Raw genomic sequence first — 26,151 nt, 5'->3', positions numbered from 1 at the left:
TTAGTCGAAAAGATTAATAAAATTTGACCAACACTTTTCAAAAGATGCTTGCTGCATATTTTCACATGAAATAGCTTTTTCGTACAAAAAATAATTCTTTAACTCGTTGAGGATTTTCTGTGGCATAAGACGAATTCCAGCTAATTTGATTTTATATATCATCCATTTTATCCAAATAATCAGTGTATTTAAGGCTCTATTATATTTAATGGGATTAATTCCAAAAAGAACATTTTCCATGGTTAATTTTAATACTAATTTGCATCTTTCAAACAGTCTCCTTTCAAAGTATGCCCATACTTTTTTAACTAAGTGGCATTCAAAGAACAGATGTTCAATAGTTTCAACTTGGGAGGTACAGAAAGTACAAGTACTACTTGCTTTAGCTTGGATTTTGCACAAATACAAATTCGTTGGAATAATACAGTTAATTAAGCAATATTGAAACCACCTGATTGAAACATCTGTCATTACTTGAAACGGTATAGAATTAAAACAACGCCATTTCTCCAGTGAGAATTGTTTTCCGATTCTCTCTTCCCATTTTTTTTTCTTTGAAAGTTATTAGATACCTTTTTTTCACCAATGGAACATAAATATTTTTACAACCTTTATTTTGCTTCATCAATACAGTAATGACATTTGGTCTCAATGGAGTGGTTAACTTCACAAAATCGTTATCAGGTTGCGAAAAACTCTCTAACTTTTCACTGATATCTTGTTTTATAATAAAATATGTAAGGTAATCAATGGAAACATTGTACACTTCAATAATTCTTTGTCTACTTAAAACCTGACCATCTGTTCCTATTAAGTCGTTGACAAATCTTAAACCCTTTTGACTCCAGTGCCTAAAGTTAACTAGATTTCTGTTAATAACTATGTCTTCATTATGACATAGGAGTTCAGAAAAGAATTCTCTTCTACTGGAACATCTATTTGCTTTCCGAAAAATACACCATGAGGAGAGTACATCTTTCCAAAAAGGGTTTGATATTGTATTAACAAACATTTCTAAATAGCCATGCATGACTATAAAGTAAAAAATTGGAGTCTGATAAACGGCCATTTATCCACAGGTCTAACAACAGTTGGACTAATTCTCCGTTTGTCTAATAACACATGGTCTTAACCCATTTGGTCTACTAATAATTTGGTCTAATGACAAATTCATCTAATAGCCAAATGGTCTTATTGCATTTGCAACTCTGTATGACCTATTTTGTGAGTTTGTTAAAGGTCAAGTCCACCCCAGAAAACAGCTGATTTAAATAAATATTTAAAAAAAATCATACATGAATAACACTGAAAACTTCATCAGAATCGCATGTAAAATAAGAAAATTATGACATAAAAGTTTCGCTTAATTTCACAAAACAGTTCTATGCTCAGCTCAGTGATATGCAAATGAGAGAGTTGATAATGTCGCTCACTATTTCTTGTTTAACGTATACAATTTTTACGAATTTGACAATTAAAGTTTGCACAAATTGTCACGGGGCGACAATTCTTTTTGTGCAACACATGTGTAAATTGTACAGAAACACGAATTTTTCGAAGTGTTCATGGATAGATAGTCTGTGATATTCTCCATTTAGCTAAGCAGACAGTCAGTATATAGTTTGATTCAACACACTCTATTGATCGGAGGAAAAAGTGTACATAATCTAGATCTCTCAAATTTTGCTTATAATTTATTATAATCATGCAGCAATTAATACTCTCTTGGAATATTAAGTACTTAATCAACATTTAAAGGGACAAAGTATTAGGCCAGGAGGGTGTTTCAGAAAGCTGTTCGTCAAATTTAAAGCGACAGCGCAATACTGGAACATGTTCTCAGGCGTCAGGTCAGTTATGTTGATACTTCATCTAGCATAAGAAATGATCACCAGTTAAGTCATTTGTAGCTTATGTAGTAAGGTAACTCCTTTGCCTTTTAAGAATGATGAATATTGAGTGCGACATAAGTGTCTACATACGAATGCATATGGATATCTGACACATTAAATACTGCCTCGTGCATCTTCGAGAACAAAAAGCAAAATGAATGAAACATGGTAATCGTACACTCAGAGAAAAATAGATTAAACTTGGCACATATGACATTGGTTTTCTTATTAAAATGAAAGGAGCAGATCGCAGAACTTTTTCTCAAATCGTTCAGAATAGGGAACACCTTTAAAGGTTCAACTTGACGAACGTTTATCTGAAATGTGCACCTTTAGAGGTGCTCCCAGTATGACGTTGGCAAGTGAGCAAAGTTTAAGCTTAAGCTAGTTTAATCTTTGCTTGTTTGTGTGTAAGGGTGGTTGGATGGATGGAAGTTTCCATTGTCTGTAATCTTGATATTTCGAATTGACAATCTGACGCAACAATTAATAATATAAATAATCTATTTGGTCATTCCAAAAACACGCTAGTGAATCAATCCGAGATCTCCAATGGTTGTCGAAATAATTAAACTTTTTGAAATAGAATTTAGATTGTAGATAAATTGGTATTTTAGGAACACAAGTGTGGAAAAGAGGTGGGTAAAAAATAAAGGAAATAGTGAGAAAATTATTAAAAATACAGTACTTGAAAAGGGGCTTCTTCTAAGTATTCATTTTACATGTATGCATAATTACTTTACGAAATCTTACAACTGGAAGTTCCAAGCATTAAAACAGTATTTGAATTTTCAACAAAAGATACAAGATATGATTTCACTTGATTTGAATATACGTTATCATAATATGACACATTTAGAATATAAAAATACAACCTTTGTTTCACTACATATAACGTTCTAAAGCTTTCTACAGGAATGTTCAAACTGAAGCGCATGCATGTATTGAAAGATGGAGTGAAAGAAAAAAGAGGGGTAGTATTTTTCATATAGTACACCTTATTATCATGACTTTTTTTACTTTACTTTCTTCTGTCATTTACTCAGTGTTTAAAAAAAAAAGACGAAGAAGGTCGGATCTTAAAGAAATTTCTATGAAAATTTGCCATGGAGAGGGGGCTCCTGTCACCACTCCCCTTAAAATCACATTCATACCAGTGTCATGGTTTCCTCCAATTACATGATAACCGTGAAGAGATGTTAAATTGATTCGCTGAGAAACATAAGAGAAAACAAATGGCGCCAAAGTATGGAGTATATGTTTTGATGTATCCCATCTAAACAGCCTTGCTTTGATTTGTTGTTACTTTGATCGAAGGGAAGGGATCTAAAAAGCCTTGCTTTGATCTGTTAGTTTCTTTGATCGAAGGGAAGGGTATGAGATTTTTATGTCGACCGTGATTGACACTTGGATCGTATTTCCCTTACGAAAATCGGTGATATAAAGATGACAGATGATCCAATCTGCAAAAGATAGATATGGAAAATAGTTTTGTAAAGTTCATTTTACATTTTATGCGATTCTATGACGGGGTTATTTCCCAGGTTACTTACTTTCTGCAGGACGTGAATACAAGAAATACTGAAACTGGAGTTTAATTGAATACACGAGAAAATAACTTTTAGGAAAGAATTTAAAGAAACATCTATAATAATTCAAATAACTTTCGCTTAATAGAAATTCAAGCTGTCTGAGACGATTATACTTTTTTTTAATACTGTTTTATTCTGATTCCATGAACAAAAATATAACATTTCAATTTAACATTTCAAAACACATAAAATAATATTTTACATTTCATATTTTGACTTTTTTCACTAACTTAATACAAGCATAAATCATATATAACTTAAAGGAGAAACAATGAAATCAGTTATAAAAATGGTTGAAACACCACTCTCTCCCCCCCCCGCCCCAAACAAAAAGTCTTCCCTTGCTCAATTGTGGAGGGCGATTTATACATGGAATACAAAGAAAGAACAAACAAAGGAGACCCAAATCCAAAACAAACCAATAAACACATATATATACTGACACTAGGATCCCCTTAAAAAATACATATAATATGCCTAACACTTTTCCTTTCATGTATCAAATATTCAACAATGATTTAAAACTATATGAAATTACTTGGCTTGCACTCATCAAAAACAAAGCAATAAAAAAAAATAGACGAGTAAAAAAAAAAAAAAACATCCCAAAGAATCACCCATCCCAAAGGAAAACTTCACACCCAACCCCCATACACACACACACACACACAGACCCTCACACACATGAACGAACAAACCATCTATCTATCTCATAGGGCCATTTGTTCCTTAACATATAAGTATAGTCCTATCCATGCAGGGGATATGATAGAGGAGTGTATACCTACCATCAAAACAAGAAACGCAAACACTGATTCCCATCCATATTTGATCTTCAATGTAGGAATTACTATCTGAATACATAAAGATACAGAGGGATGGAAGAAACGAGTGAAATCGATATAATTATAACAAATTACACATGAGTTATAGTTATATATCTTCAATGAAGGAATCCTCAGATAAGTTAATTTATCATAGTAACAAGATTGTTCTCTCTATCAATTCAGAATCTATCATGAATTATACTGTCTGAACGGATCCCTCCATTTTCTCAGAATTTTATTTTATGTTTATGATATTTTGCTTAGATATGGTACTCTGTTTGGTTTTCGAATATTGTACCTGCCTCAAGTTATATTGTCCGTATAAGTTCCTTTATAATTATTTCGACCACTTTACTATGTTCTGTTGAAAATGAATTAAGAAAATTGGAAAATGAATTCGTATTCAAGCAACGATGTCATGGCATTTCACTTATCTGCGAAAAACTAAAACACAAGTATAAGTATTTATTTAATGTCCATAATTGGGCATTCTTTTTGTTTACATACCGTGCAAAATGATAGATAACAAATTATATAAATTTAACCTGAAAAATGGAATGTACATTTGGAACATGACAATAAACATAATATATCTTACATAATAATTCATAACAAAGTATTTAAATAACATGAAAGAAATTATAAGTTCACTGAAATTTGCAATTTGGGAAATAATATGAAAAGACAATTATTGGATTGATTAAATTGTAACAAAGGGTGGAAAACTTGGTTAAATGTAATTTACATTCAGGTGAGTACTAATCATGTAATTGGATAATGTATTCAGCATATCATAATCACATCGGAAGAGGGAGGCGGAAAGGGAAAGAGAGTGATTTTAGCAATGGTTGTTCTATAATAGCCAATAAGGATGGATGAAGATATTTAATTTAATTTACCTGTCCTATAGCAGCTCCAACGGTACCTGTACCATCAATAATTCCTGTAACTGTTGAGAGTGCTTCTTTATTTTGACCCAAAGAACCTGTTTGTTGACCTAAATCAGCCGCTACAGTAGATCCGATCATGTGATTCACACCGCATACAAATGCACCTTCGATTAATTATAATGTAACCAAAAGCGTAGTTCGTGTTAATTGTTTTATATTGGATATTCAATCATGAAAAAATACTGATTATCCACAAGAATTACGATGATAAGAAAAAATATGAAATGAAACATAGACTTTGTTTCTTTATTATCGTATTTCAATTATGTAACAAATTGTATCATGCTGCTAGCAAACAGGATTCTTGATAATTTATGATTTATAATTTTTTTAAAAAAATCTAAAGTACTTAAAATTAACACGAGACATTAATTTTGGGGAGTCTCATAATACAAGTTTCATTTTTATATACCAAGAGATACATAATACGTGGGGGTATTTACGATTCGTAAACAGGAGAAGTATCTTATCTATGAACTTTAAATGAAGGAAATCAAGAAGGGATTGTTTTGTAAGAAGGGGCCTTTAAACAAGATTTTATATTCAGCTACAAATTTATACATAACACCTTAGTCGATTGATGATATTCATCAGCTTGATGATAAACTTAGGTCTAGTCATTTTACCGATTTATTTTATCATATTATAATTACTAACTTACCCGCAATGGCCATCACTACAGCGTTCCAGCTGTTTGCTGGAGTAACTGACAAAACAACCAAACAAAACAGTTATCCAATAGTTACCCATTGTTTTTGTTTTAACCTCTTACGTACCTCATTAGTCATTACTGCATATCACCATTCTTCATGACATTTAAAATCAGTCGGAGAGTAAATTAAACTTTATTTTAGATAAATTGAAAGCACGTTGCAAATACACTTAAAGGAAATTTGTGTGTTTTGGCTGCTTGCTTAATTCCTCCGACATTAAATGAATCATCTGCCAGGTATTTTATCCATTTTAATAAATACATGTTCGTTATTATCCAATGTAATAATAATCTCACAAAGCATTTCAATCAGAATCTAACATTAGTAATCACACATTGATACCTCACTAATGAATGTCAAACCAACATAATAATTTGATTCCTACGCCTAAAGCTTCAGCAATCAGCAGTACTCTGGGAAGTACTCATCAGATCACTATGGCCTTTAAACGGTCTTTTCAATCTAATATTAGAATGAATGACCAGACTGTCCCCAGAATCCCATAGTATCAATTTTTTCTTAAATCCCACATCTCACAGAGGCATTTCACATCTCACGTCGGCATCTCACGTCGGCATGTCACGTCGGCATCTCACATCGGCATCTCACATTACATCTCACGTCGGCATCTTTATTCGGTACCTCACATCGGCATCTCATGTCGGCATCTCACATCAGCATCTCATGTCGGCATGTTACATCAGCATCTCACATCAGCATCTCACGTCGGCATCTCACATCGGTATCTCACATCAGCATCTCACGTCGGCATCTCACGTCGGCATCTCACGTCGGCATCTCACATCGGCATCTCACATCGGCATCTCACATCAGCATCTCATGTTGGCATCTCACGTCGGCATCTCACACTGGCATCCCACGTCGGTATGTCACGACGGCAGCTCACGTCGGCATCTCACATTGGCATCTCACATTACATCTCACGTCGGCATCTCAAATCGGTACCTCATATCGGCATCTCATGTCGGCATCTCACGTCGGCATCTCACATCAGCATCTCATGTCGGCATCTCACGTCGGCATCTCACATCAGCATCTCACGTCGGCATCTCACGACGGCAGCTCACGTCGGCATCACGACGGCAGCTCGCGTCAGCACCTCACGTCGACATCTCACGTTGGCTGCTCAAACCGCATCTTATTCAACCGATTTTTACCACATATGAAATATTACTTTCAATATCCCCCCAAATTGAAAATCAAGTATCTCATCAGGAGGGTGGAGTACATTTCTGAAACTTTAGAAGCTCGTGTCATCACTCACCACTGTATCCGTAAAGTGATCCCATAGAACCAAACAGCATTATGATTACAATGGGCGATCTTATTCCAAGGAAATCAGATATTAAACCACCGATTGATCCTCCTAAATCATAATGAAAAATAATCTATTAAAAATTGCAAACATGGTATAAAACTGACATAACATAAGATTGACTAAATGATCGGTATCCATATTCTCTCTATACATGTTTGGGATGTTGAGTTTCAACAATAGTCAATTTTGAAAAAAAGATACTTACATGGACATATCATTTGTATGTGTTAAAATATTTATTTCATTAAACAACACGAGACCAATTATTTTTTTTACAATATGTCTCGTTACTCTTCGTCAAGGGGAATGTCATCGACTGAAATGTAATATCATAGAACATTCGAAGTTGTATTTATTACCTATTATTCCGCCAAAGTCGAAAGCCATTGATACCCGATCAGCGGTTACTTCTGACCAGGAGAAGTTTGATGTGAGGTAGTACGGAAGCCAAGAAAATAAGGAGTAACTAACTAGCTTTAAACATGCAAATCCCAGCGAATACTCCATTAGAAATCAAATGAAAAAAAAACAAGTGTCAGAGAAAGTCATCATTGATATGCTCTTGTCATAATACTAAGAATGTAGCATAATAGCCCCATGGCCCCATGTTTTGGGGTTTTTTGTACTTGTGAAAGGGGTCAAAGGAAAACAGATGCATGAAAATTCATGCAGTTTCAAATTGAGAGTAAACAAGTAAAACACATGGAAACTCACCAAAATAGATATAAACTTGTAAGGTACTAGCAGGCATCACACCACTGTATACATCAGCCCTTTCAACTAAACAAGTCTAATCTCATTAGAAAAACATTAGCATTTCAACGCAAACAATTAAATCATTCAAGTATAGTCACTGAATGTTTATTTCATTATCATGACATCGTTGAAAACAAACTACAACAATTTGATTTCATACTTACACAAGCAACACCTGGTAGTAAGAAAGCTTGAAAGAAACCAATAGGTTCAGTTCTGCTTCTTTGCTCTTCATTGACGTCATTGTTGTCGTCATCTTGATTATTGGAAGTAGGTAATTCATTCTTCTTAGATTTCAGTTCATCCTCGCTCGCAAAAGCTTTAAATCAAAATTAATGTAGATAATGGATAATTACATATGTATCTTCAGGGGCGGATCCAGCCTTCGCCAATAAGGGAGGGGGGGGGGTTCAGCCACATTTTCCCCGATCGGCTGCTCGAAGGTGATTTTTGTTTGTTTCTTTGAATGGGTAGTCATAATAGTCACTTCTAAGTTTTATAATAATAAATCATCGTACAATTATAGTGCGAGCGCGAAGCCCGAGCTATTTTCTTTTGTCACGTATTTTTTTCCTAAGATTTAAACTTTCTGGCCGGGCAGTGTTTGTGATGCTAAACAAAATGTGTCTCCCACAAAATAATTACTGGGAGTGCGAAGCGCGAGTAGAAACAGTTAGCCATGAAGACATTACATATTTTAAAAAATCAAATAATGCAAGCGCAAATTGTGTCATTTCTATCTGAAATATATTTTGCCCCCACTGATACTTTGTTGAGCATTCTATTCTATTTTGTAATTCATGCCCGCCTCCCTGCTCACTACTCCCTCTCTTTTCCTCTTTCCTTTTCTTCTTTTCTCTGACCTTTCCTTTGTATTGTTTATTGTATTGTATTTTTGTCTATAGGCGTATCCCGCCAAAAGCCTCAGTTTTTAGGGTAAACGCCTTCTTCCTTAAATGTACATATTTATTTTTTTCATAACATATTGACTTATGTATGAACTTGTTTACAAGAAAAATATGTGATGAAATGGAATAGAAAGTTTTATTTGAATTTTGATTTTGAATAATGGAAATTGTAAGCACTTTTTGTAATCGTGAAAAGAATAAGTACATGACTAAACAAAAATGGGACACTCTATTCATGTTTTCAATATCATAAAAAGGATGAGTAATTGGAAATCTTCCTGCATTAATAATGCGAGCGCAAAGCGCGAACAGAAAATTTTCGATAGTGATCTGAAACTGGATAATGATAATAGAGAATAAGCTGCGTATCTGAATATACATGCGCGCACGTGTTTGAGATGTCGAATTAGAATCTGGGCATTCTTAATACCTGTTTTTGTTATGAAAATCAATATAGCAATCGCGAAGCGCGAGCTTAAAATATTTTATATTCCGATCTTAAAAAGGGTAAATTTAAGCTCTGTATTTCAAGAACTTTGTAGGAAAATTAAGAGGTGGATATAGATCACACTTAAAAAAGAGCTGATACATTAATGTTGCATTTTGAAATAGGACCAGAACATTCTAAGAACATGATGCCATCATATGAAATCGATGACTGGCTTCCTATTTCTCTTCCTAAGCGCGAGATGAAACTTTCATTCTGAAAAGGGGGACAATTCGATTATCAAATTTCTTTATCTAATAAGCCTATAATGAGACGCGAAATCTGTTAATATCATGGCTTGAAAACTGGACATAATCTGTCTTATAAATTTAAAATGCATGAGTTAATATTTTTTCAATTATCAATGCGAGAGCGAATCGCGCGCCAAAACTTTTGATAAACTGTCATGAAATGGGGATTTTAAGTAGTTTCTTACAGAACTAATATTGAGATATACATAACTCGCCATTGGAGAGTTTCACCAATCAAAATGCGCGCGTGCAGCGCTAGCTGATACGTTTAGACAATCCTGACATGTAAGGTAGTTTTGAAAACTTTATGGAATACAGGAAATTGATAGGTATCTGACAAATCAAATTTTGCGAGCGCACAGCGCGAGCAGAAAATTTTATTATTCTGACCATAAATCATATTTTTTTTCCAAAGCTCTTTTGAAAAAAAAATTTGTAAATCAAACAAAATAATGAAAGTTTGATTTCCGAGATGAAATGTATTTTGTATATTGACTTCAAAATTTGATATTTTAAACTCCATATTGTGCAAGACATGTAAATTACCTAAAAGGCAATGCGAGCGCGAAACGCGTGCGAAAATTTTACATAGTGACATGAAAGATTTTGTTTTATTGTTTTCAAAGTCTTCCCCTCATCTTATTTTATTCACTCCTCTTCCTTCTCTTATGTTTCCCCCTTTTTCTTCTCTTTACCCCTTCTTTCTCTTCTTGTTTTTCTTTATTTCCCCCTTTTTTTCTCGGCAGATAGGGGGGGGGGGAGCCGGGCCCCACGGTCCCCCTGGATCCACCTATGTATCTTGTAACTCTTGTTGTATACATGAATCTCGATTTTTTAGGGCAATATTGAAATACATATATTGATTTTGTATTTATGTTAAACATATCTTCACAAGGTATTCTAGAATATAATCAGCTTTCTCTTTGTTGATAAAAAATATGGTTTTATTCGAAAATATTTTTAGTAAAGAACGCGACATCGATATTTATGTATGTAAATATGATACAAACGAAATATAGCTTACGCTTTTTATCTTCTGCTGTCGACTTTTTCTCCTTCTCATCATCGCTATATTCTTCATCGTCTTCTTCTTCCAACTCCTCATCGAGATATAATCCTTAAAACAATAAATCAAAAAGATAAAATTAGCCGATTGATTTGAATTTACATATACAATAATTATATATATATAATATCTCCATAGATTAATAGATCAGATTTGTAGGAGGATTCATATATGAAATAAAAGCGGAAATAAAAGTAATGAAATAGAAAGCAGAAAGGTACGGTAAAGGGCAGTCACTCATGTGGAACAGACAAGTATAAAGAGAGAGAGAAAAGATGTTTATCAGCTATCTACGGATCTTTTAAAGTGCCATCAACCTGACGACATGGCGAGACAGTTTATCTTGCCATGGCGATTTGAATAGCCTCATGTCGAATTAGTCGATATGGTGAGTATCTTGCGATGTCGCCAAGTTGATATGGCCCAGTTATGGAAGCTTAAAAGTGCCACCGAGATGTTGAGATAATTATCTCGGGAAGTCGATATCTTGATAGCAAAAGATAAGATGACGAGATCTTGGATCTCATCATGTCGACATCTTTTAGAAGAGATGATGAGATGACAAGATCCTGGATCTCATCATGTCAACATCTTTTAGAAGAGATGACGAGATGACAAGATCCCGGATCTCATCATGTTGACATCTTTAAGAAGAGATGATGAGATGACAAGATCCTGGATCTCATCATGTTGACATCTTTTGGAAGAGATGATCAGATGACAAGATCCCGGATCTCATCATGTTGACATCTTGTAGAAGAGATGATGAGATGACAAGATCCTGGATCTCATCATGTTGACATCTTGTAGAAGAGATGATGAGATGACAAGATCCTGGATCTCATCATGTTGACATCTTTTAGAAGAGATGATGAGATGACAAGATCCCGGATCTCATCATGTCAACATCTTTAGAAGAGATGTTGAGATGACAAGATCCCGGATCTCATCATGTTGACATCTTGTAGAAGAGATGATGAGATGACAAGGGCCTGGATCTCATCATGTTTACATCTTTTGGAAAAGATGATGAGATGACAAGATCCCGGATCTCATCATGTTGACATCTTGTAGAAGAGATGATGAGATGACAGTCAAGATCCTGGATCTCATCATGTTGACATCTTGTAGAAGAGATGATGAGATGACAAGATCCCGGATCTCATCATGTTGACATCTTGTAGAAGAGATGATGAGATGACAAGATCCCGGATCTCGTCATGACGATATCTTTTAGAAGAGATGATGAGATGACAAGATCCATGATCTCGTCATGTCGACATCTTTTAGATGAGATGATCTGACAAGATGCTTGCACCTGCACGCATTAACACCGACAGGAAGTTGGTTGATATTCGATTTTCGATATTCAAACTGTGAAGTTGGGTCGATATTCAAACGCGTGTGAATTTGGTTGATTTTCGAAATTCAAAATTAGGGGCTTTCAAAGCTAAATAGGGGAGTTTAACAGGTGCAGCACATCTCGGGCAACCATAAATACACTGGCTTGCCCTAGTACGAGGACATTTAGGGGACAAGGTCAGTGAAGAAAAGTGCATGAGATTTTTATTTTTTTTTTCGAGGGACCCCTAGGGATATCCAAACGGCCTATAGCCGGGACAACCAGGTATCCTAACTTGTAGATCTTGACCCGGGCAACCAGATTTGCACTAGCTTCATCTGACGCATGCAAATTTTGGGGGCTCAAATTAACAAAATTAAAGGAATATAGGGCTATTTCAAGCATGGGGAACCACGGTCCTGACTTTTTCCCCATCCCTTGGTACCGCCAATGGGTACAGTAAAAAAACAAGGAAAGATAGAAAAAAAGAGAAAGAAGCGAAAGGGGGGAAAAGGAAAGAAAGGGGGGGGGGGAGGGAGAGAAAGGAAAGGGAGAACTGATGGGTTGATCGTATCATTGTATGAACAGGATATTTTATAATCATGCCCCGAGCATAAGGGCGAAGCTCAATGCGTGATAAGGACAAAAAAGAGAGGACACACCATGGCGCACGCAGCAAAAATTTGCTTCATAATAAATCTCAGGCGAGCGAAGTGAGCGAGACAAAAAAATCACCTTTAACTTTGAGATTGATTTTGACATGGTATGCAGAAAATGACATCATATTTTTTTTTGAGGGGGGAGTGCTATGCGGATCGGGTCCGGGGCAATGATGGCACCAAGTTTTTTAACCTAGGAGGAAGAAAAACAAACATTTTGGGGCCGGGGGTGGTGACACACAATTTTTTAAAAATCGAGTGAGGAGCTCGAAAATGTAGTCCCTATACTGAATTGAAAAGGGACCTGTTAAGGATTAGCTGTTTGCATTGATCGGGTCATAAAGATGATATCTCACCAAATAAATAATGCAAGCGCGAAGCGCGAGCTGAAAATTTTTGATATCCGGGATGATACCTGGACGTTCTAAGCACTTTTTGTAATACTAATCATGAACTGAATGGCTATCTAATTAGCTGAAAATATTTGATTTATGAAAATTATGAATACGCAGGATATGTATCTCGCTAAAACGAATAATGAAAACTCTAATAACATATGATTTTTAAGCCCCATGTGAACAGATAATTTACTTATCTCAATCATTAATAACTGCGAGCGTGTAGCGCGAGCAACATTTTGAATGGAGGAAAAAAAAAAAATTTAAAGAACAAAAAACATTTTTGGAAAATTGTGACGTTTACAACACACTTTTTTCTTCAAATTTCGGGGGGGGGGGACTCACTGGGGCCTCCCCATTCGGTGCCGCCACTGGTCTGGGGCGGAGCCCCCGGAACCTCGTGATATTTTTGAATATTGCAGATGGCCAATTTTTTTATCATATCGCGGGTACATACACCACAATTATATTAAGTTCAACGCAGTTGCGGATAATAAACGAAATATGCTAAGGCACGACAACATAGCAAATGTGGAATAATTTGAAAAAGTCGCAAGCGAGCGAAGCGAGCTAGAAAATTTGGGCCTTTTAAAATGATTTTGAAATTAAATTCTAATTATGTGATAGTCGCTTTGGAAATTTAGTCGATCGATCAATCAATCAAGAGCTTTGAAATTAGTCACGCGATATTGTCTAAAAGAGACATTTTCGTTCATGAAAGTTTTATTGGAGGGGTATTACTCCTTGCTGGTTAATTGAATTGAAAGATACATATGCAAAAGAAAATGTCTCATGACAATCATTCAAAGATTAGAGGAGCTTAATACTCATATTTTATATTTTGACAATACGTTTTCTATCGATATACGTCGACATCTTTTCTCCAAGATATGACGATCTACAACAAAAGGTTAAATATATTCATTCGACCCAACCAATTCTCATTTTTTTTAATTTTGTAAACTGATTACAATGAAGAGTATGTGTAATGATTAGACTGATTCTAAAAACAAAGAATGGGCAACCACTAAACATATTTTGTGCAAATAAAAGAAAAATACATGTGCCACTCGGCTTTCGGAATATTTTATTGGCGGAGGAATGAGGACTGAGTATAATAGATTAAGATCTGCTCATGAGATGCTTTACCGAGTTGCTCCCTTAATGTGCATGCACCGGGTCAAGCTAGTCAAGCTAGTGTTTATCTGGTTGCCCGAGTCGAATTCTACAAGTTAGGATACGTGGCTACCATGGCTATGCCGTCGGGATATCCCTGGAGCCGGCCTCTTGAAAAAATACTTTTTTAGTTAAAAAATGCTCTAAATAGCCCTTTATTCCCTTTAATTTTGTTAATTTGAGCCCCCTAAATGTGCATGCACCGGGTCAAGGTAGTGTTTATCTGGTTGCCCGAGTCGAGTTCTACAAGTTCAGATACGTGGTTACCCTGGCTAAGCCGTCGGGATATCTCTAGGGGTCCCTCGAAAAAAAAAATCAAAAATTAAAAATGTCATGCCCTTTTATTCACTGACCTTGTCCCCTAAATGTCCTCGTAATAGGGCAAGCCAGTGTATTTATGGTTGCCCGAGATGTGCTGCACCTGTTAAACCCCCTATTTAGCTTTGAAAGCCCCTAATTTTGAATATCGAAAATTAACCAAATTCACACGCGTTTGAATATCGAACCAACTTCAAAGTTTGAATATCGAAAATCGAATATCAACCAAATTCCTGTCGGTGTTAATGCGTGCAGGTGCAAGCATCTTGTCAGATTATCTCATCTAAAAGATGTCGAGATCGGGATCTTGTCATCTCATCATCTCTTCTAAAAGATGTCGTCATGACGAGATCCGGGATCTTGTCATCTCATCATCTCTTCTACAAGATGTCAACATGATGAGATCCGGGTTCTTGTCATCTCATCATCTCTTCTACAAGATGTCAACATGATGAGATCCAGGATCTTGTCATCTCATCATCTCTTCTACAAGATGTCAACATGATGAGATCCAGGATCTTGACTGTCATCTCATCATCTCTTCTACAAGATGTCAACATGATGAGATCCGGGATCTTGTCATCTCATCATCTTTTCCAAAAGATGTCAACATGATGAGATCCAGGCCCTTGTCATCTCATCATCTCTTCTACAAGATGTCAACATGATGAGATCCGGGATTTTGTCATCTCAACATCTCTTCTAAAGATGTTGACATGATGAGATCCGGGATCTTGTCATCTCATCATCTCTTCTAAAAGATGTCAACATGATGAGATCCAGGATCTTGTCATCTCATCATCTCTTCTACAAGATGTCAACATGATGAGATCCAGGATCTTGTCATCTCATCATCTCTTCTACAAGATGTCAACATGATGAGATCCGGGATCTTGTCATCTCATCATCTCTTCCAAAAGATGTCAACATGATGAGATCCAGGATCTTGTCATCTCATCATCTCTTCTAAAAGATGTCAACATGATGAGATCCGGGATCTTGTCATCTCAACATCTCTTCTAAAAGATGTTGACATGATGAGTTCCAGGATCTCGTCATCTTATCTTTTGCTATCAAGATGTCGACTTCCCGAGATAATTATCTCAACATCTCGGTGGCACTTTTAAGCTTCCATACCCAGTATATATCTCTTACCAGCATCACGAGGAGAAGGGTTCAAGAATAGTAGAATCACCAAACCCCAGAAGAACATTAATAGGGCCGTCAAAAGGAATGCGAACTAAAATATGAAAATGTGAATAAGAAATAAATGTCATTTCACTACAGTATATAGACTGTATCCAATAAGATTACACCTTCGAAGTAATCAAATTAAGAACTAATACAACCATCGTTATTATGTAATTTTGCGATTAGGACTTCCGAAATTTTTGAGCATTTACCTTTTTCGTGAACTTTTTGTAAACACCTGTTAACAAACACAAATCATGTATTAACATGCATCACTTTTGTATGAAAATACATTTATTAATTTTCATCATGATGTAATTTTCAATATTATGTATTTACCGGTTTCAACTTTATTTTGGAGATAATTATGTTTCAGTGATAGTTTGGACTGTGAATTGTAATTCGCTGATAGACCCGGGGGGGGGGGGGGCACTTCCATTCACGAGTGGATACCATGCGCAACCATAGGGTCTCGAAAAGCACCCTAAACACGTAATTTCCATATTCTGAAAATGCACCCCTTAACATGTTAACGTATTGGCGTGTGAAACCCTACCCTTAACAAGTATTGGAAACAAAACGATACTCCTGGCAAATATTCCCTGAAATGAATCCCTAAACCAGGAATATTTTATTGTTACGGGTTCTTCGGTCGTCGGCTTTACCTTATTTGGTTTAGTACGACCCCATCTTCTACACCTCGGGCAAATCGGACTCTAAACACGAAGTGTTGGGGCGAAAAGGACATCCTTTATAAAACTTTTTAATTTTGTTTTATCATCCCCGCAAATTCGACCCTAAACACGTAATTTTCCTAGCGAAATAGATACCCTTTTTTCATTATTGTGGTGTTTTTGACAACCTTATCACGTTACGTACGTAACGTGCCCTATCGTGAAAAGGACATCCTTTTTACGTGTTTTTTTTTTGGTCACGCACGGTATCCACTCGTCAATGTAAGTGCATTTTGCCCCCCCCCCTCCGGGCTGATAGAGCAAATGTAGGCTACTCCTATCTCACCTCATATCCATAGGTTAAGACCAATGAAGCTGAGAAAGCTCCTACAATGTTGCCGACAGACCCACACGCACTCCACAGACCAAATACCAAACCGCGACTTGGAAAACAAACATAAAAAATAGGGAATGATTAAAGTTTTGAGACTAGTTCATTTAATTTATTCAATGTTTCATACATGCAGTTTTATCAAACTGCAGTATGGTGCATTGATGTAGTCTCTTCGCTATACAAATTCATTACAGCAACGGATGCATTATCTTTCAGCACCATAAAGCGAATACTTCCATTGGTTCCAAATAAATTGTATGAAATGTAAAACAATCAATTAATTTTACTGAAATCTTATATGACATTGTGGCAATAACTGAGAAATATAAAAAAATATATCCAAATTTCTTAATCCTATCACGGGACCTATATATTGGGGATAGAGTATTGTTTCTATGTACCTTTTCTGTGAAAACCAGTTACCCATGACTGCTATGAGTGTTGGCCAGCCTGTGCCTTGGAGAAGTCCATTCATGATCCAGAATATTGTGTAATACCAATGATTGTAAACCTTTACCCATTCACTTAATGTGCCGAACAAGAACATCTGAAATAACCGAGCAGTGAAAGTAAAAGAAAATAACATTCAAAACAACAATTCCTGGAAACACTAAGATAATTAGCAACATCAGGAAATATATCAATTTATATTCTGTAAAATAGTCAACCAATGGCAAGGGCATCAACAACTGCAGTAAGTTTATATGAAAATGATCTTCTTACGTCTGTTTTCTATATGTTCATGATATGCAATAGAAAACTGATAAGCATGTATAGGTACATGTATTTACAATGAAGTGCCCCAAAATCCCAAAAGAACCTTGTCCATGGAGGGGAAATCTCAAAAATATATTTCTTTACAGTTATAAATTAAAAATAATCATACAAATTATGTCGGGGGACTCTACCTCCCACCCACTAGCGTACCTACGGGGGGGGGCAGGGGGACAGTCTGCCCCCCTGACGAGTCACAACCCATGCAAGGGACGTATCCCTACCCCCCTGACGAGCTTGAAGACCTTTTTTTTTCTTTTCTTTTTTTTTATACTTTTTTTGCTTGTTAATTTTTTCCTGGTACGAAATCGTTTATTTTTGGTTGAAGCCTTTTTTTTTGCTTGTCAATTTTTTTCCTGGTACAAAATCCTATATATTTGTGGTTGAAGACCCTTTTTTTTGGGGGGGGGGCGAATTTCCCCCCCCCCTGTGGAAAATCCTAGGTACGCCACTGCTCCCATCCACCTTATAGATATACGCTAGTGGGAATATAACTTGTTTTTAATAAAAGACATTATTTACTTTTAATATTACCATAGAGCTATTAGCTCCATACTATAAAGATTGATGATAATGATAACATTTCCGTCATACAAACCATACCATCATAGCTGAACTGCACATTCCAAATGAAAGAACAAGCCTCAGATCTAGCCTGCATGGAAAAAAAATATGGTATAGGCAATTAAAGTACCAGTGACAATTCATTTAGCGTATGTTGTGAAAATTGTTGTTCTGGGTGTTTTTGTAATTATTTTGTAATTATGTTTTATAATTCTGTTCATTGAATTTCAAATTTGATAGTTTTTATAAGATGATTGATGTGCTCACATAAACAAACTATTGGATTCGAGTCATTCAGACTTATATGATTTAATAATCTAGAGAATTAGTATGGGAAGGATATCATAGTTACTAATATCATTTCATTTTTCGCTCTTTTGTAACCGAGGACTTTAAATTAGAGGATTCTAAAACCTACTTCTACTGTTCTGCTCTTTCCACAGCTGTGAACATTGCTGATTTAGCATCTACTGGATAAAGACAAACAGAGGCGTCGATCCTGGGGGGCAGGGGGGCGATCGCCCCACCAATGAAAATATTGGGGGGGGGGCAAACATATCATTTTGCCCCCCCCAATAATTTCGGATATGGCCAAAAAAAAAAGATTGTAATACTCAGCAAACGAGAATGAGATACACAACTCGTTCTTTATTTAAAATCGTGCTCAAAATGTCAGCTTTTCTGATTGGAGTATAAAAGTGTTCAGCTCGCGCTTCGCGCTCGCATCATTTCTGTAGCAAAAACCCATACTTTTCATGATTAAATAGGTGAATGCAAATGTCCCTCTTCACTTTAAAGCCTCAAAAGAACTCCTGCTTCGATTTGCAATCATCTTTTCTTGGATACATATATTGTTTTTTATTAAAAAAAACGTCCATTAAACTGTCATTTTTTCAGATCGAAAAATCAAAATTTGCAGCTCGCGATTCGCGCTCGCATCTATTCTTCTTTTAGATACCAATCTTAATCATTGGTACCAAAAATGCTTAGAATATCAAGCTTTCAGGTCAGAATATAAAGAAATTTTAGCTCACTCTCGGAACTCGTACTATCTGTGTATTGAGATATGTATCCTCACTCCTCGTGAGTTACTACAAACAGTTCTAAACAGGCACGCTTTTCCTGTCAGTATACTAAAAAAAAATCAGCTCGAGCTTCGCGCTCGCGTTAATTTGTTGGTAAGATACGTGTCTGTGTCTCATGAGTCATATATATATATATATATATGTGTGTGTGTGTGTGTGTATATATGTATACATATATGTGTGTGTGTGTGTCTTGTACGATCCAGCGCCTTTGGAACGTCAATGATTTTGCCCCCCCCCCCAATCTGAAAAATGGATCGACGCCCCTGAAGACAAACGGTACAGGAACCCATTTATGTTCACAGCTTTCAAAATTGAAATTCTGTTTATCATGTGCGCTGCCATTTTCCACTGTCCGATAGCAAAAACATTTTGACAATCATTTTCGAATGCATGTTCAGACAAATAATCCTAGATAATACCCTGTTGCGTTCTTCCCGTCGCTCAATGCTTCAGTTCGGTATATATGGGCATATTAAATATCCAATTAAAATACATGATACAATATGTTTGGTATATAGTTAGTGAAAAACTAATTTATATATATTCTACCTGTCACCGATGAAGCCACTAACAAATAAACCAACTGCATATGAACCAAGAAATACTGTATCAAGGACACTGAAAAACACCTCTGCTTGACCGATAGAATCCAAGAATGGATCCTCGTTAGGCTCCTAATAATAAACAAATATTCATAGACATGTTTAATAAACACGGAATTTAATTATACACATTTGAATTCAAGTCTAGGCAGCAATAAGTGTATTCCTCTAAGTATTTTCAGAAAAAAAAATGAAAATGTATATTTCAGCATAATTACCAAACATGAAATTACTGTATGTCTAAAACACTATACACAACTAAAATGTTGGGTAACATACAGTCTACTCTGCTGGGTAATGTGTGTTGGTATAAAATAACCTATGAAAGTATCATCCAATTGAGCAAATTATTTTCCCAGTTATTAGTTTTTATTACCCAATTTGGGCAGATTTTAACCAATAGTTGTGTGGACAATATATTACCAAGTGTTGGTAACAAGTTGGGCATTTGTTGCCCAGCTATTTTAAGAGTGTTCACGTTGCCATATAATTTTTTTCCTTAATTTAAACGTCAAATCTGTGTGCACTGTAAAAAAAATGGGTAAAATCTTAACCAGCACGAGGGTAATTATGTGTCCAACCAATTTGGAGCAGCATTTTACCCAATGCCATGAATGCGGGAAGCATAATGTCCCGTATAAGGTTAAAAATAAGTAGCAAATTCCTGAAGAATGGGCAAAATTTTCATCACATGCTCTGGATAAATAAAAATGCCCCACAGAAATGCCTATGTTGGTTGGGCACACATAATTACCATCATGGAGCGTTTTTACCCATTATTGTTTAGAGTGTATGTGTGTGCGGGGGGGGTCTTTTAGATATTTAGTGCCTGTTAACTCTAAAAAAAGTTTTACCCAATATTGGGTAAAATGGGAACATGCGTGTTGGTTGGGTAAAAATACCAAATATTTTGTAAATTTTACGCAATGTTGCGTTGAAATAGCCCAATATGGGGTAAAACTATACCCAGCAAACATGCATGTTCCTTTCTACCCAATGTTGAGTAAAGTTTTACCCAATGTTTCAGAGTGTGTTTCTTACCACCGTGTCATTATAAAAGATGGTTTCATTGAGCGGCAATAACGTCCATGTTTCAGTTAGAGCTGTCCTTACGTTACTGAATGTCTTTCTTGCTGCATGGATGAACACAAATCTGAATTGAAATTATGACAGGAGAAAAAAAGTATCTGAACTAGGAATCACTAGGTTCGAGGTTCAAATCTCAGTGCTGATGTCATTGGAAGGACGTTAATCTTCATATGCCACGCTCAACCCAGGTGTTTGCGGATCACAATGAATGTGATCTACCCAATATGGGGTAGTGGGGGCGTCGTGGTCTAGTGGTTACGACTCTCGTCTTTTAATCAGAGGGACATGGGTTCGAATCATAGCCATTGCGTGTTTTCCTTCTGCAAGAAGCTTACCCACATTGTGCTGCACTCGACCCAGGTGAGGTGAATGGGTACCCGGTAGGATTTATTCCTTGAATGCGTTAGCGCCCATATGGCGGCTCAGCTTCAACCGGGGTTATGATACCAAGTATCAAGCGCAGTAGACTATGCAATTATATAGCTGCGCTATAAAAATGAGCCATATTATCATCATTATTTAATGTCAATGTTGACACCATCACAGTACCATTACAAGAATCAACAACTGTAAAAAAAAAGTACGTCATATTTTTAAGAAAACGATATACCATCCATAAAAAGTTCAAAATCTGGATATGAACACTATTCAACTTCATTTAAACAAAAAAAAAGAAGAAAGAAACCTTACTGACACTTGCGGTTACATAAACATCCATAATCTATACAAATTCTCTTCATCATGTTAAAAAATACTCATGTGCGCTCTTCCACTTGCTCGTCTGGCTAGCTCTTTTATCCCCTCTTCCCTTCTTTAGCCCTTCATTCTTTATGAATTGTTTAGTTACATAGTCATCCAGATATATTCCGACACAAGCCCCTGATTCCTGGGTTTTAAGCCTTCTTCCGTATTCATTATATTTGCACCATATTATTGATTTTTATACCTTCGACATAAAAATGTCAGTTAGAATATATATATATATATATATATATATATATATATATATATATATATATATATATGATATATATATATATAAACTTGAACTGAATTTGATAAAAAGAAACCCACATGTTTACAGACTCTATATACTGTCATCAATTTGCCGTGCCATTTGAATTTAAACTGTGGAAGAAAATTAAAGAATTTCTTTATTGAGTTAAAATGGAACTGATCTTGATTTTCCGACATTCTTTATTGACTATTAGTACGTTTTTAATGACTATTTAAACCGTAATATTCCATTGTTATAATGAAAGTGGTCTTAATTATGAACAGAGATGATACTTGTGACATGTTAAATGCGAAATGCAAATTAAATGACTTTGAACTTTTTCTAATCGAGGAAAGAATAGTGATTCGGATTATTATTTTTCTTTTCATGATTAATGACAAACAGTAAGAGTTGATGTTTGCCCCACGGTGGCACAGTCACCCTATATCATGTTTGATTAAATAATTAAACAATTCTACGAAATAAAGGTTTCAATGTGCTGAATTTTGTGAATTAATAACAAATAGAAGGAATGGTCAGTCAATAACTAAATTCTCCTTTTAGGCTGGGGTGGGATGGATGCTTGCACTGATATTTATTACATACGACGTGAAAACAGCATAACAATTTTTTCAAGTTTGTATGCGAAATACACCGGGTAATGCGTTATTGTGTAAAAAAAAGCAACAAAAAAGGTCAGAAATTACTAATGTATTTCAGTTTCTGTATCGTTTCAAAAGGAATTAAACTATTAGATGTGTGTATTACAGAGTTAATCAAGTTCCCCTTAGATTGTAGTAATCTTTGAATAATTAGGATAAATAAGCTTGGAATAACTAGATGAATAGAGATCCCTGGAGAGAACCAATTAAAATAGACGGAACGGTGTATTTAACCGTATAATGAAATAAACAGTTTAATGAAATATTTAATGACATTATTAGATGGATAAGAGTTAATCAAATTCCCCGTAGATTGTAGTAATCTTGGAGTAATTAGTAAATAAACTTGGAATAATTAAGATAAATATAGGTCTCCAGCAGGGGCGTCGATCCGTTTTTCAGATGGGGGGGGGGGCAAAGTCCCGGGTAAAGTCATGAATGAACGTTCCAAAACAACTCAACCACACACTCACTCACACACACACCCACATATTTATATATATATAATGACTCATGGAAAACAGACACATGACTCACCAACAAATTAATGCGAGCGCGAAGCGCGAGCTGAAATTTTTTATATTGCAATCTGAAAAGTGGGCATTTTGAGCTCCATTTTAAATGCAGAAAGAGTTGTATCTCAGTCTCGCTTGCTAATTCCTGTGTAACATTAATGCAATCTTATTTTATATTTGCACATGCGGAATTATTGGGGGGCAAAATAATATGTTTGCCCCCCAATATTTCCACTGGTGGGGCGATCTCCCCCCCCCCCCAGGATCGACGCCTGGTCTCCAGAGAGAACTGATTGCAATAGACGGAACAGTATTATATTTCATCACTCAAACAAACGCATTATGGTCGTGGTATTGATGATCTTGCGGTGAACCACTTTTATTCAATACCGTTGTGTCAGTTCAACATTCAGTTTAAAATACATCTATATTGGTAAGAAAGAGGGGTGCATAAATTCTAGTAAACTTGAATAGAATATAATGGTAATTATATCATGCTTACAAGGTGCATATTTCGAGTAGAGTGTAGGAATAATTTTAAGTGAAGGAATCCTCAAACTTATCTATTGAACGTACCAAGTATATGCTTTATATAAAAATATATATAATTTTTTCCCAGATTTGTTTGTAATGTTGCCAATGCAAAATAAATCAAAAATGTGATGACCTGGGTCACCAGGCAACCCGCATACATTAAAAGGGAAAGTGATTTAAGATTCAATCCAACATTCATCTCCTTCACATAATGAGATTCAGATTGGTTACAATTCTGGACATACTGGAGGTGACAACTCTGAAAGCACAGCTTTGTAGTGAGATCACATTAACTTTAATGAGAATGTCTAAACATTGAAGAGGCTGGAAGAATAAACTTCGTTTGTATTAATAACAAAGACACGGGAGACACAGGGAGATAAAAAAACATGAAAAAAAAATAATAATAGTAAAAGATAAACCAGGGTACGTGAATTCAAACAGATGATCATAGCTTATCATTTCACATTGAACCTTACTCTCAACTAGGCAAATCCTTCACAAAACCTACTAATATAATGTAGGCTTAATTTTCTTATCTCTTGTTTTAAAAAACAATGTAGATGGTGTATTTCTGATTCGTAGGTAATAATTTTTCCCACAAAAAACATTGATAAGAACATGCATGTGTCTTAGCAAATGCATCAATGAAGATTGACGGAGAGGAGCGTATAAATTTTGATTTTTATCAAACAATTTTATTGAACAAAATACTGATGGAAAAATACATTGCTCGTAGAAAGTGAGCAAGTTTTATCCCGAAAAAGCAAACAAACCAATTATTAAAGAAATTGTTACTTACGCAAAGAATGTAAGGAAAAAGACGAGTGCATGGTGTCTTGTTAACGTCCTCGAGTATCTCTTTGGAAGGATGGCCATACCGTCTAAGCCTCCTGTTAAAGACCAATACTGTACTTTGTTGAATGTCTGTACACTCCGATCTGAGCCGTTCTTAGATTGAGGTACCAGTAACGGGAGCAGCTGTTCTACCGAGTGACGAACCTTCATATTATTTTCCGGTCGCCGTTCCAGATGGTGCCACTTTTGGTTTTTCAATCGATTGGTACAGTTTTTAATGGAAACCCTATATATTTGTATGAAACATGTGTAGGAAAATGTTATGCGTCTTTTGAAATTGATTAGTCTATCAGTTATTAAGTGTTAGTTGACTACAATTTGAATATCAAACGTGATTCACTAATATTCAATAGGGGTGTAGTTAGGTATCAGTGAAATAAATCACCTCTTTGCAGTTGTTTATATGTTTAAGAACAATGACAACTGTTTGTTATTCTTTTGCACATATTGTTGTACGAGAAGAGATATCAAGGAATTAATTAGAAGAAAGGTGAAGGTTAGGAAACAGCACCATAGGAAAATTATATATTACGGGAGAGCGGGACGAGTTCGCTCCACTCCCCGCTCTTCTAGAGCTGTCATGTCATACTTTGCCATAAATAAAGACCTAAGTACTATCACCGAAGTCACGCACACGGTTTTGGCAGAAATTTCCCGCCTCATTGCGAACTTGCCCCACCCCGAGGCAAGTTCGCCCATTAGGCGGTGCGAGTTTGCCCATTGGAAACACAGTCAAATAGGAAACGAATGATGGATAATTCAAATGCATAAAACATAATTATTTATGTTGTTACAACTACTATTCATAATAATCTATGAAAAGTTATATGATCAAATTTTTTTTTTCCTTAAATGGCCTCGAAATCGATTTTGAAAAATTTCGCCGTGATTTTCTGGGATTACGAGCACATAACCTCTCGCCAAGATATGTTGCTACCATAGACATGGACCAATTAATTTATCCACCTATATGGTTGCTACCTTCGGGTTGGTTGACATTACATCATCAACAAAACTTATATCCAATCACAGCAAAGGGGAAAATCACGTAGTGGGCCGACTCGTCCCGCTCGCTCACAAGTAGACCCGGGAATTGTTAGTGAGAATTCTTGCAATAGAGGTATTAAGAGATGGAGGAGGGGAAGAAGAAGAGGGAGTAGAAGGAGATTAAGAAGAAGATGATGAAGAAGATGAAGAAGGAGAAGAAGAAGAAGAAGAAGAAAAAGAAAAAAGAAGAAAAAGTAAATAAAGAACAAGTCCATGAAGAAAAGGAGCTAGAGCAAGAAGTTTACAAATTTTTCAGTGTTCCAAAGCCACAGTGCTTTCTATTTTTTCACATTATTTGGACATATATTATAATAATAACTGTAACTACTCTGTGTATGCCTTTGTATCTATAATTTTATCATGTTTACAGGTTTAGTTTATCTTCCCATGTTTGTATACGCTTATCTCATATTCGCTTTGTCATCCCTATTTGACAGGTGTTAACATGAAATTTCTTCAGTAACATGATTAGAATGTCATGTACACAA

The 26,151-nt window shown here is 35.8% G+C and overlaps 1 protein-coding gene across 1 annotated transcript; it reads right to left on the bottom strand.

The window, feature by feature from the left end:
• Positions 1-1,416: 1,416 nt before the first annotated feature.
• LOC121410135 (sugar phosphate exchanger 3-like) lies at positions 1,417-24,829 on the bottom strand. The gene is made up of 15 exons (XM_041602021.1): positions 24,561-24,829; positions 21,003-21,114; positions 19,909-20,033; positions 18,311-18,362; positions 17,335-17,480; positions 16,886-16,982; positions 15,830-15,914; positions 10,740-10,832; positions 8,234-8,388; positions 7,673-7,814; positions 7,260-7,361; positions 5,923-5,967; positions 5,211-5,365; positions 4,273-4,338; positions 1,417-3,355 (listed from the first exon to the last, which is right to left on the bottom strand). Exons 1-15 carry the CDS (start codon positions 24,764-24,766, stop codon positions 3,278-3,280), a joined length of 1,659 nt encoding a protein of 552 aa, XP_041457955.1. The 5' UTR covers positions 24,767-24,829; the 3' UTR covers positions 1,417-3,277.
• Between the last annotated feature and the right edge of the window lie 1,322 nt (positions 24,830-26,151).

The sequence above is a fragment of the Lytechinus variegatus genome, chromosome 3, assembly GCF_018143015.1.
Source record: "Lytechinus variegatus isolate NC3 chromosome 3, Lvar_3.0, whole genome shotgun sequence".
Classification (NCBI taxonomy): domain Eukaryota; kingdom Metazoa; phylum Echinodermata; class Echinoidea; order Temnopleuroida; family Toxopneustidae; genus Lytechinus; species Lytechinus variegatus.
This window is presented reverse-complemented; position numbering and strand designations above follow the sequence as displayed.